The following is a 12,050-nucleotide window of genomic DNA, read 5'->3' as shown; positions in this document are numbered from 1 at the left end:
ACCTACGTAAAGAAAACAGACTGTGTTCCCCTTGTACTATTACCCTGATTGTATTAGGGATCAATGGAACAACTCTATTTTCTTCCAGTCTAGGATTCTCTCTCTGTGAACTGTAAAAAAGGACTGTAGGCTCCAAGTTGAACCCTATTTCTTCTCCCACCTTTTCTTTTAGAGGTTCTAGAACCAGGCAGAAGACAAGAGTACCTCCATACAAACAATCCATATTATTTATGTCTTAGTTATGCCTCGAGAGGCTTATAAAATTATTTACTGTGCCAAAGGCACCTCGGGATGGATAGGGCTGCAGAGGACTCAGAATGCCAGGTGGCAGAGCTGACACTGTGTCAGATCAGTGATGTTACAATCTTAACCCTTGCAACAGGAAGAGCCTTTTCAAATAAAAACAACAAAAGAGTTTTGTGGCACCTTAAAGACCAACAAATTTGTTCTGGCATAAGCTCTTGTGGACTATAGCCCATTTCATCAGATGTATGGAGTATTATGGAGACTTTCAGGTTCATATACAGTACACATGGTGAGGCGTGGGAGGAAGAATTGCAGACAGAAGCAACATAAATGCAGAAGGTACTGACAGAGACTATTAACAGTGGCCTTCCACAGTGCAGTTGTTGCTGATAACAAATGGGCAAGCCAAACTAGGTAAGCCAATTAACATATATAGTGAGCTACAGTCCACGAAAGCTTATGCCAGGATATGTTTGTTAATCTTTAAGATTTCACAGAACTCTTTGTTGTTTCTGCTGCAATAGACTAACCCTCTCGAAACCTTTTCAGATAAGATACTTTTCACTGAGCTTCTGGATTGCCCCCTACTGTTGCTGATCCCAGCATCCTTAGGAGCTTCTCACAGCTCGAGGCGCTGCTGGGAAGATTCACTCTGGCAAACATGTGAGGACCAACTGTACTATCACAGTAGGACATTGATAAACAAGCTGCTAGGAATGCCAAACATTTACCGGTTTTCTTTTTCTTCTATATATTCGTGGTCACTGACTTCTGGCAGCTGAACTACATTGACGCGGACCGGATGTGCGCTCTGCAAAAGCCTGCGCACCTCTTGCACTCTCAGGTCTTCGCTCCATATGAGCGACATCACTTCCTGGTTCATATCATTCATCCCATCATCGTCCTCCTCTGACTCTGTGGTCGAGGGCATCTCGGATGAGAGCACCTGGGTGTCAGACTTTTGGAGAAAGAAAAAGATGGCTTCTTTGGTGAGCTGCTAAATACGCAGGTGCTAATCTAAACATTTATGTTTGCCCTCCTTTCCACAAAAATGCACCCTTTGTTAAACTGGGAATATCAATCAATCTTAATTTAAATGATAAAAAGTCACTCCCATGCATAAAATCTATGAAAGGACGCATCTTTCCTGACGTGAGAATTTTGGAACTTACAGCTTTGCACTTCGGCAAGTTTCCCTCACAAGCCTGTTTGGAAAGATCTTGACGGCCTATGAGAAGACAGACAGCTTCTGGCCAATCAGAGGCAGGTTGTTGTCGGCAGTGATATATTGCGTCTCTGATAGGAAGAGCAACTCCAAATGGCAAAGACTCCAGATCTCTTAAGGTGAATCCTAATATTTTCAAAGAATACAAGCCTGAGAATCATTTTACCTACTAACTTCTATAAATCCATCTAAAGCCCCAATATGCATATTAGTGCTCACAGGCACAAAAGCAGAGATGTGAAAATTTCCCATATAGGTGCTGTGGCACAAGATCAAAAACCTGCAGCAGAATCTCAAGCTGAAGGCAGACAATAGTTCTTAAGAGAGCTGAAAGTGCTCTGAGAGAAGCACACTTCCCATGGTGTAACATATCTATTTCTTCTGCCCCACTGTGACTCTGGTCAAGTAGGTTTTGCAAATTTTTAAAACAGAAACCTGCAAAACCTGTTTGGCCAGAGACAACAATGGGATGTTTACATACACAAGCAGCAATCCCACTTTTAAACTGCCTTCAACTCATTGAAAAAACTAACATCTGTCTCTAGCCTCAACTTTTACTCATTTTAAAAGGATGTTTCTAGCCTTCATGGTTAGAGACCAGGAGTGGGGCACCTGTGGCTCTCCAGATGTAGTTGGACTGCAACTCTCATCAGCCCCAGCCAGCATGGTCAATGGTCAGGGATAATGGGAGTTGTAGTCCAACAACTTCTGGAGGGAGACAGGATTCCCATCCCCCGCTATAGACAAAACTTCTAAAAATGCATGCAAAACTCATACATGCGGATTTGTTTTTTGTGTACACTACACCCATCCCCAGAAAAAGTTAAAGATCTCCTTACCAACATTCGTCATCCAGACAACTAGCTTTTCAGCAAGACTGGAAGAAGACACGTTGTGTCTAAGACTGCACCTGCACAACAACAGGGAAGCAGGTTAATGTACTGATTTATTTAGCACCCAAAGCAATGCACACATCCGACCAGGACTGTCAGCCCTCTTTTAGCCTGAGGACTGAATTCAATTTCAGAGACGCTCTTGGGGGCCACGTTCCAATGGTGGGCAGTGCTCAAGGCAAAAGGAGGCAAGGCCAAAATCCCAGCATACTGTAGCTTAAAGCTCTTCCTGTCAATGACATTCCAACCTTTTAGAAGGGGCAGGGGGGAACGTGTGCAAAAGCTGGGAAACCACCAAACTCAGGTCTCCATCTCTCCCTCCTTCCATCTCAGCCTTAGAAAATCTCGCTGAATCCTGTTTTTTGCAAGCCTGTGCTAGAGCAAATCAGGAAAAAGACCATGAAGAGAAAGGAGAGAGATGGGGACCACCTCAAGGAGTATAGGGGGCCTTTGGTGGGAGGGGCCATTGCGGGACTGGGCACACAAACTGAAAAAGCACCTTCAAGCAGGGGCAGGCAAAAAATAGATCTCCAGATGTTTTGGACTTCATCTCCCAGCATTCCTGACCATTGGCCAAAAACTGGCAGGGGCTGATGGGAGATGAAGTCCAAAACACCTGGAGGGCACCAGGTTGGGGAAGGCTGCGCTAGGGTGCATTCTCATGCTGCTGAAGGAGGAGATGACAAATGGGATGAGCAACAGAACTGCTTCCAAATGCAATTTTATACTATCCACTAATCAACGTACTGAGATTCTTCCTGTACAGTTTGCTGCTTTCGCTGCCCTAAAAAGAAGAGAAGAGAGAATGAAAAATGCACTACTCCTGCTTTTACTTGGGATTATAAGGAAAGCAGCAAACTATGGACAGAAACACCTCTTCAGGTGTTTGCGTAGCCTCAAAATTATATTACCTGAAGTTATCTTGGATAAATAGTTGGATGCTTCATTTGAAACAGCTCTTTCGTCACCCAGTATGTACAGCACAACACTCTGCTCAGGAGAAAGGAATTCTGCATTAGGGTCTACTTAGAAAATTCATCTTGGCTGAGAGAGGGAAGGAAGAAAAACCACTTGGGGGGCATTTACTGAATTTACATGAGGATATGTCTTTAAGTTCAGATCAGATAAGCCAAAGATGGAGGTCAAATTCGCAGGAACATATAATGCCGCCTTCCATTGAGCCAGACTACTGGTCCATCTAGGGCAGTGTTGTGTTTAGGCAACGGCTCTCCAAGGTCTCCGGCAAATGTATTTGCCAGCCCTGCTAACCCAGACCTTTTCAGCTGGAGATGCCAGGGAGGGAAACTTGGATCTTCTCCATTCAAAGCATAAGCTACAGCATGCAGCTGCCGCCACCCTGTTGCCCTATGACGGGCACCAACCTCCTAGCTCTGAGAATGGTCTCATAAATCGTGCGCCATGCTAAGGAGATTTTATCCTTAAGAGGATTTTACCCTTGAAGGCAGCCTACACATGATTTTAAAGAAAATACTAAGAAGACCCAGTGATGCTCTATGGTTTTATGGTCTGACGCTCCTGATGTTAAGGCTTCTGTTGTACATCAGATCTGAAACTAGTACAAACCACTTTTCCAGTTCATCTGTTCCACAGTGAGTATATAGCAAAGTTATCACCTAGAAGGAATTTTGCTCATGCTGGGCTAGCTCTGCACTTTCATGTATGCATTATCCATGTATGATATGTATCATATTATAAAGACTAAAAGCACAGTGCAGCCTTTAACTTTATATACTGAAATGCATCAAGGCAAAACATATTTTCCCATTTAGAAATGCCACACTACACTACTCAACATTTCTCTCCCAGCGAGAATAGCAGGGGGGAAAGAAAGTTACAAGCATGTTAGGGCTTTGTAAAACTGAAACAACTGTTTGTATGAACACAGCCTGAGAGATAACTTAAACAGACAAGGGAATAGGACTATGTGCTTTTCTTGAGCACATATCCAGACACAGAGATAGCCCAAAACATTTTGGTGCTTGAGGAAAAAAATACAAGTGGCACCCCCATACCCACACATGATGGAGGTGATAGGGAAATGATCAAAGAAACAATTGACAATGTCCTACATATAAGCAGTACCCCCAAATTTTGCCTCTGAAGCAGGTTGCCTCATGCTGCCCAGTGGTAGGACCAGCCACATCCATATGCCTCAGCAGTTTGTCCATTAAAATATTTATTTTTGTTCATGTGAAGTATGGCTATGATTCCATAGCCTAATAATAATGAGCAGTTTAGTCCCATCAGATCCCTGTTTATCTGCTCTCCTCAGTTTCAGCTAGTTCCATTATGCATCCTGCCCCTTAAAACGTCTCCATTTCTCCTGTTAAGAAGCACTTAGGACATTCAAATGATGAGGCTCTCACAGAATTTACAATTAGGGGATGGTCAATAGGCCTACCTTATTCACACATTTGCTAAGTGTTGCAGATGCCTATTTGCAGAAGCAAGTCTCTTCTGCAGGTGTTACATACCAGCACTACTAGCTTGCTCCTTTCACAGATTCCAGGCAAGTAAGGGTAGGGTGGCACACTTTCACCCTTCAAGCAGGAACTCAGCCACTGAAAGATGCTTGGAGGCTCGGACGAAAAAAAGGGAGGGTGATGCATGAAACCTGTTTGGGCTGAATCATATGACATATATGAGCTACACATAACCTGAACCCTTTGCAAGAATAAGCTACTTTTAAAACATGACAGCTACTCTACCACTTGTAAAAGACCAGGACCCATGTGATCTGGCCACTGTGGGCCCTTCCTACACACAAGCAGCCCCCAGCTGCCCTTGGCCACACCCACACCTCTGAACGCATGCATGAAGACACCCAGGTATGGACGGGGTGGAACATGGACAGTGGAAATTTCCATGACTGCAGCAGCACTGTTTTTCCCCTGCTGCTCTTTCCATAGGAATCTCTGTGCTATACCCTGGTTCACAAAATACATGGATGATTGGGTAAGGTGGCCACCCATTCATAATTTATGGTGAGTGTTCATATTGTCTGTAGTGAGTAGATGGCTTATTAAGAGAGCTTATGAAGGCAGAAGTGTCTGCATAATCCTTAAGAAAGCAGAATTACATGCCTCAAAAAACCTCCCTTGATGGGAGGGAGAAACCTCCCTTCAACTTCCAAAAATACGTGTGTGCACTAAAAAGGGTTCTGAGGATCAGCAAAGAGCAAATGTTACTTACAGAAAAAGAAAACTGTAAGTGCAATATGTGAGTCACACAATTGCAAGAAATATAATGCACAGTGGAAGAAATATGTTTGGAAGATATATAATGCACAGTGTTTAGCATCACTCGTAAAAGTGAGACCGCTGTATTCAATAAAGATCTATAATTACATGAAGCATTAGCGATTTTTTTTCTAACTCTGCCGTAAATTAAAAAAAATATATGTTGCCAGAATGCAGTGCACCACACAGCAAAGCTCATGGATAAAGCTAAAAAGATCTAGGATTGCCTTATAGTAGTAACACCATGGTCAGAACCTGGAAATATGGCTTCAAGCATATCTATCGACACGAAAAATAATGTGAATGAATTATCTTCTCCCAAAGAATCCAAGCTATTCTCTTGAAACTTACCTGGATCAATTATGCATGCCTGCCTGGAAGTCTTTACAAGCACTGGATAGTCCCTGTAGTAATAATCAAGATAAGCCTCCAGTTTTAAGTCCCTACAAAGAGAAATAACAAAGTGCACAATGTGTAAGATGTGCAAGACTGCATGAAATTATTAATTTGGGGGATGGGGGAGGAGAATGGGGACGGGGCGATTTTCACTGGCACAGAAGCAGCTGAGCACAGCAAGAGACAGCCCATGACATTTGAGCGCCTGAGGCAGAAAAGCCAAATGATGGCTCCATGGACTGGAGGTAAAAATAATAAGCGAAATAGTGGCCAAATCACTGCCATTTCTAAGTACCACAAAATATGGTGTCCTATCCTCCCTTTGCCTACTGGTAGGACTGTCCATAGGGCTTTGGGGGTGATCTGAAGAGGCCGCCACCCGGAAGCTGTGCAGTACATAAACCAGACTTAACCTCCATGTTCCCAAAGTGCAGGGAGGATGCGCAGTGCTACGTATGCTTTGCAAAAGTGGGTGGGATCCAATTAATCCCTCCCACCGACAGAACAGCTTCTGTCAGTGGAACCGGGATGGGGGGGCAGTAGTGGTGATTCCCATTTCCCCTGAAGCTCCTCCTCCCCATACACCTTCAACGTCTTCTCTGGAGGGCTGGTGCCCCCAGAGCAGATTTTAGGGGAACAAATACATTCTTGGAATTTATTTCCAGAACTCCGCAGTGCTAGCCCAAACTGGGTCTCAAAGGTTCTCTCTCTCTAACACAAACACACACACACACACACACAGGGAGGGAGGCAGGGAGGGAGAATGAACACAAAGGTACCAACAGCGGGGGGGAGAGAGATTTCATGGTTGATGAACTGCCACTTTCTGTGCCCTCCTAGGTATGAGTCAGCAGGGGGGCTGCATTTTTCCTCTCCCCATTTTCAGTTGCTTTCCCCCCACCATTTTCCTTTATGTAGGCCTTTCCCAACCTGGCGCCTTCCGCACGTGTGGGACTGCAGCTCCCATGATTCCCAGTGAGCACGGCCATTGGCCACGCTCGCTGGGAATCGTCAGAGTTAAGAGTCCAACACATCTGGAGAGTGCAAGATTGAGGAAGGCTGCTTTACACGTTCGTTCCAATTGGACCCACTTCTTCCCCCATTCCAGGGGTGTGTCGGGGGAATGGGATGGTTTTGGATCTGGTGGTTTCCCATCTGCCCCTAGAATGTCTCCCTTTTTGACCTTCAGCCATCAGAGCACTGATAGCAGAGGAGCAACACCAACAGATTTTTCCTTTGCAACTGTGAAGAAAAATTTCTCTCTATCCACATTCTCCACATCATGCATAATTTTCCCTCTTTGACATAAGCAGAAGACTCCTTTTTCTCTTTGTCATAAGTAGCTCTTGGCCACTCACCTATTCACTTCTTACTGAAATGTGTAACAAAAGTTAGACCTGGTTTAAAGTCTGACTCCAAACTCTCTTAATTGCAGCCAAGAAACACACTGCTTTCTGTGGGGGACGTACCTTGCCAGTTGAACCAGAAGAACAACAAGGGAACGAATCCCTTCACCCATCAAACAATTCAGCTTGAGCTCCTCATAGATTAAATGAAGCACAAAGAAAATGGCTGGGATGTGAGGGAAGAGAAGAGTGGTGGTATCCAAGCAGTGGTTGTGCGAAAGATTGTCCTTGGGAAATTTTGCTTCCAGTGGATCTAGCCGTAAAGCTTTGGCCAGCGGGTGAGACTCAACATTTTTATGGTAGTCAGAATTTAGCAGATATTCCCAGTCCTAGTAAAGCAGAAAGAACTAATTTAAGTCCCACTGATTTCAATGGGGCTACTCTAAGTATGACTAAATCTGGATCCAGCTCGGTATTTTTCAATGACACAGTTCACACACCGAGCTGCCAAATTCCAAATCCCAGAACAGATGAAGTTGACTTCAGTCTGCAAGAGCTTATGCCATGATACATTCATTAGTCTTTAAGAAGCTACAGGACTCTGTTGTTTTTGCTGCAACAGATTAACACAGCTGTCCCTTTTGCGCTGAGCTGATAATCATCAAACAGTAAGTTGTCAAGTGACATGTATGTATGTGAATCAGCCTCAGGACCAAAACATCATGTCAAGACTGAAGTGCACATTCTCTCAACATAATAAACCACTATCCAAAAATGACTTGAAGCCTTTTTGAACTAAACATCATACAAGTCTAAAGAAACAGCTCCTCCTGAATCAGAAGGATTTCTCTAGCCTGTCAGGAATTGCTGATAAATGAATACATTTTTTTCTTACTTCATCTGATCCTGTTTCTGAAGGCCGGGCTTTCTTGGGAGCAATGACTGGAGAAAGAGATCCTTCAAAATCAAGCTAAAATAGAGATAAATAAGTTATTGTCCAAGGTCCTGAAATTCCGTTTTAAAATACATACATTACAGAAATGATTGTGTCAGAAGAAGCAAAGCTGACATGCAATTGTTCTGCATACAGCTGCTACTGTTCCTTTACATAATTTATGAGTTTAACTAATACTATGAAGTGTTGTTGTTAAGTCGTGTCCGACTCTTCGTGACCCCATGGACCATAGCACACCAGGCCTTCCTGTCCTCCGCTCTCTCCCTGAGTGTGCTCAAGTCCATATTCATTGCATCGGTGATGCTATCTAGCCATCTCATCCTCTGCCATCCCCTTCTCCTTTTGCCTTCAATCTTTCCCAGCATCAGGGCCTTTTCCAGGGAGTTTTCTCTTCGCATTAGGTGGCCAAAATATTGGAGCTTCAGCTTCAGTATCTGTCCTTCCCATGAGTACTCAGGGTTGATTTCCTTTAGGATTGACTATTCTAACCTCCTTGCAGTCCAGGGGACTCGTAAGAGTCTTCTCCAGCACCTCAGATGGAAAGTATCAATTCCTCGGCGCTCAGCCTTCCTTATAGTCCAGCTCTCACAGCCATACGTTGCTACTGGGAAAACCATAGCTTTGATTAGACGGATCTTTGTTGGAAAGGTGATGTCTCTGCTTCTTACTATGCTGTCTAGGTTAGCCATAGCTTTCCTCCCAAGGAGCAAGCGTCTTTTAATTTCATGGCTACAGTCACCGTCTGCGGTGATCTTGGAGCCCAAGAAAATAAAATCTGTCACTGCTGCCATTTCTTCCCCTTCTATATGCCAGGAAGTCATGGGGCCAGATGCCATGATCTTCGTTTTTTTAATGTTGAGTTTCAAACCAGCTTTTGCAGTCTCCACTTTCACCCTCAACAAGAGGCTCTTTAGATCCTCTTCGCTTTCTGCCATTAGGGTGGTATCATCTGCGTATCTGAGGTTGTTGATAATTCTCCCAGCAATCTTAATTCCGACCTGTGATTCATCCAACCCGGCGTTTCTCATGATGTACTCTGCATATAAATTAAATAAGCAGGGAGACAATATACAGCCTCGTCATACTCCTTTCCCAATTTTGAACCAATTGGTTGTTCCATGTCTGGTTCTTACTGTTGCTTCTTGACCCTCATACAGGTTTCTCAGGAGACAGGTAAGGTGGTCTGGGACTCCCATCTCTTTAAGAATTTGCCACAGTTTGTTGTGATCCACACAATCAAAGGCTTTAGCGTAGTCAATGAAGCAGAAATAGACGTTTTTCTGGAATTCTCTTGCTTTCTCCATGATCCAGCGACTGTTGGCGATTTGAGATCTAATTCCTCTGCCTCTTCAGAACCCAGCTTGTACTTCCGGTAGTTCTTGGTTCACATACTGTTGAAGCCTAGCTTGTAGGATTTTGATCATAACCTTGCTGGCATGTGAAATGAGCGCAATTCTATGGTAGTTTGAACACTCTTTGGCATTGCCCTTCTTTGGAATTGGAATGTAAACTGACCTTCTCCAGTCTTGTGGCCACTGTTGAGTGTTCCAAATTTGTTGGCATATTGAGTGCAGCACTTCAACAGCATCATCTTTTAGGATCTTAAATAGCTCAGCTGGAATACTGTCATCTCCGCTAGCTTTGTTGTTACTAATGCTTCCTAAGGCCCACTTGACTTCACTCTCGAGGATGTCCGGCTCAAGTTCAGTGACCACGCTATCATGGCTATCAGGGACATTCAGATCTTTCCTGTATAGTTCTTCTGTGTATTCTTGCCACCTCTTCTTAATCTCATCTGCTTCTGTTAGGTCCCTGCCTTCTTTGTCCTTTATCATGCCAGTCTTTGCACAAAACATTCCCCTGAGATCTCCAATTTTCTTGAAGAGATCTCTAGTCTTTCCCATTCTGTTGTTTTCCTCGATTTCTTTGCATTGTTCATTTAAGAAGGCCTTCTTGTCTCTCCTTGCTATTCTCTGGAACTCTGCATTCCCCTTTCTCTTTTGCTTTTCGCTTCCCTTCTTTCGTGAGCTACTTGTAAAGCCTCATCAGACAGCCACTTGGCTTTCTTGCATTTCTTTTTCTTTGGGACGGATTTCGTTGCTGCCTCCTGAACAATGTTACGGACCTCCGTCCATAGTTCCTCAGGCACTCTGTCTATCAGGTCTAATCCCTTGAATCTATTCCTCACCTCCACTGTATATTCATAAGGGATATGATTTAGGTCATACCTGAATGGTTTAGTGGTTTTCCCTACATTCTTCAATTTAAGCCGACATTTTGCAACAAGAAGCTCATGATCTGAGCCACAGTCAGCTCCAGGTCTTGTTTTGACTGACTGTATAGAGCTTCCCCATCTTTGGCTGCAAAGTACATAATCAATCTGATTTCAATATTGACCATCTGGTGATGTCCATGTGTAGAATCGCCTCTTGTGCTGTTGGAAAAGAGTGTTTGCTATGATCAGCGTGTTCTCTTGGCAAAACTCTATTAGCCTTTGTCCTGCTTCATTTTGTACACTAAGGCCATGCTTTCCCGTTATCCCGGCGATTTCTTGACTTCCTACTTTAGCATTCCAATCCCCTATGATGAAGAGGACATCTTTTTTGGGTGTTAGTTCTAGAAGGTGTTGTAGGTCTTCATAGAACCCATCAACCTCAGCTTTTTTGGCATCAGTGGTTGGGGCACAGACTTGAATTACTGTAATGCTGAATGGTTTGCCTTGGATTCATACTGAGATCATTCTATTGTTTTTAAGATTGTACCCCAGTACTGCTTTTCCCACCCTTTTGTTGACTATGAGTGCTACTCCATTTCTTCTAAGGGATTCTTGATCACAGTAGTAGATATAATGGTCACCTGAATTAAATTCGCCCATGCCTGTCCATTTTAGTTCGCTGATTCCCAAGATGTCGATGTTCAATCTTGCCATCTCATGTTTGACCACCTCCAGCTTACCTTGATTCATTGATCTGACATTCCAGGTTCCTAAACAATATTGTTCTTTACAGCATCGGACTTTCTTTTCACCACCAGATACATCCACAGCTGAGTGGCCTTTCGGCGTTGGCCCAGCCGCTTCACTCTTTCTGGCGCTACTTGGAAATTCCCTCTGCTCTTCCCCAGTAGTATATTGGACACCTTCTGACCTGAGGGGCTCATCCTCCGGCGTCATATCTTTTAGCCTTGTCATACGTTCCATGGGGTTTTCTTGGCAAGAATACTGGAGTGGGTTGCCATTTCCTTCTCCAGTGGACCACATTTTGTCAGAACTCTCCACCATGACCTGCCCGTCTTGGGTGGCCCTGCATGGTATAGCTTATGGCTTCACTGAGTTACACAAGCCCCTTCGCCACAACAAGGCAGTGATCCATGAGGGGGAATACTATGAAGTATGGGTCATTAATTACTACACTTCCTTGTCCACGGTCACATGGAGAAATTGGGATTCAGGCTGTTTTGCAACCATGATCATTACTACTTTCACTTTAAAGCAAGCCCACTAATTTCAAAGGAACCGACTTCATAAGTAAAAAAGCTGAAGATCATAGACTTCACCCCACCTGTCCCCACACATCAAAGTCAACGGAACTTTGGATGTGGTCCTTAATCCACTTGAGTGGGGGACTTCACTGGGGCTATGGACTAAGCAATTTGGGATGTGCAGCCTAGATTCAAGAGTTCCACCTTCATTGGATTGTGGAACGCAGGCTGAACTTTCACCAGCGGTGC

The 12,050-nt window shown here is 44.0% G+C and overlaps 1 protein-coding gene across 15 annotated transcripts in view; it reads right to left on the bottom strand.

Annotated features, from left to right (window-relative positions):
• The window catches only part of ANAPC1 (anaphase promoting complex subunit 1), a 93,062-nt gene that overhangs the window by 43,852 nt on the left and 37,160 nt on the right, over positions 1-12,050 (bottom strand). For all 15 annotated transcript variants that reach the window (XR_014786951.1, XM_084829090.1, XM_084829093.1 and 12 more), the window contains 9 exons: positions 8,262-8,336; positions 7,490-7,755; positions 5,976-6,067; positions 4,860-5,008; positions 3,276-3,354; positions 3,112-3,148; positions 2,311-2,381; positions 1,419-1,597; positions 978-1,204 (listed from right to left, as the gene is read on the bottom strand). Coding sequence is in view for 14 of the 15 variants with exons in the window: in XM_084829090.1 (XP_084685216.1) it covers positions 978-1,204; positions 1,419-1,597; positions 2,311-2,381; positions 3,112-3,148; positions 3,276-3,354; positions 4,860-5,008; positions 5,976-6,067; positions 7,490-7,755; positions 8,262-8,336 (1,175 nt within the window). In the remaining variant the exon portion in view is untranslated. The remainder of the gene's footprint in view (positions 1-977; positions 1,205-1,418; positions 1,598-2,310; positions 2,382-3,111; positions 3,149-3,275; positions 3,355-4,859; positions 5,009-5,975; positions 6,068-7,489; positions 7,756-8,261; positions 8,337-12,050) is intronic.

Source organism: Heloderma suspectum, chromosome 1 (genome assembly GCF_057233095.1).
Source record: "Heloderma suspectum isolate Gila_16-S chromosome 1, 16-S_ref, whole genome shotgun sequence".
In the NCBI taxonomy this organism is placed as follows: domain Eukaryota; kingdom Metazoa; phylum Chordata; class Lepidosauria; order Squamata; family Helodermatidae; genus Heloderma; species Heloderma suspectum.
The sequence above is the reverse complement of the archived record's forward strand: the minus strand, read 5'-3'. Positions and strand labels throughout refer to the sequence as shown.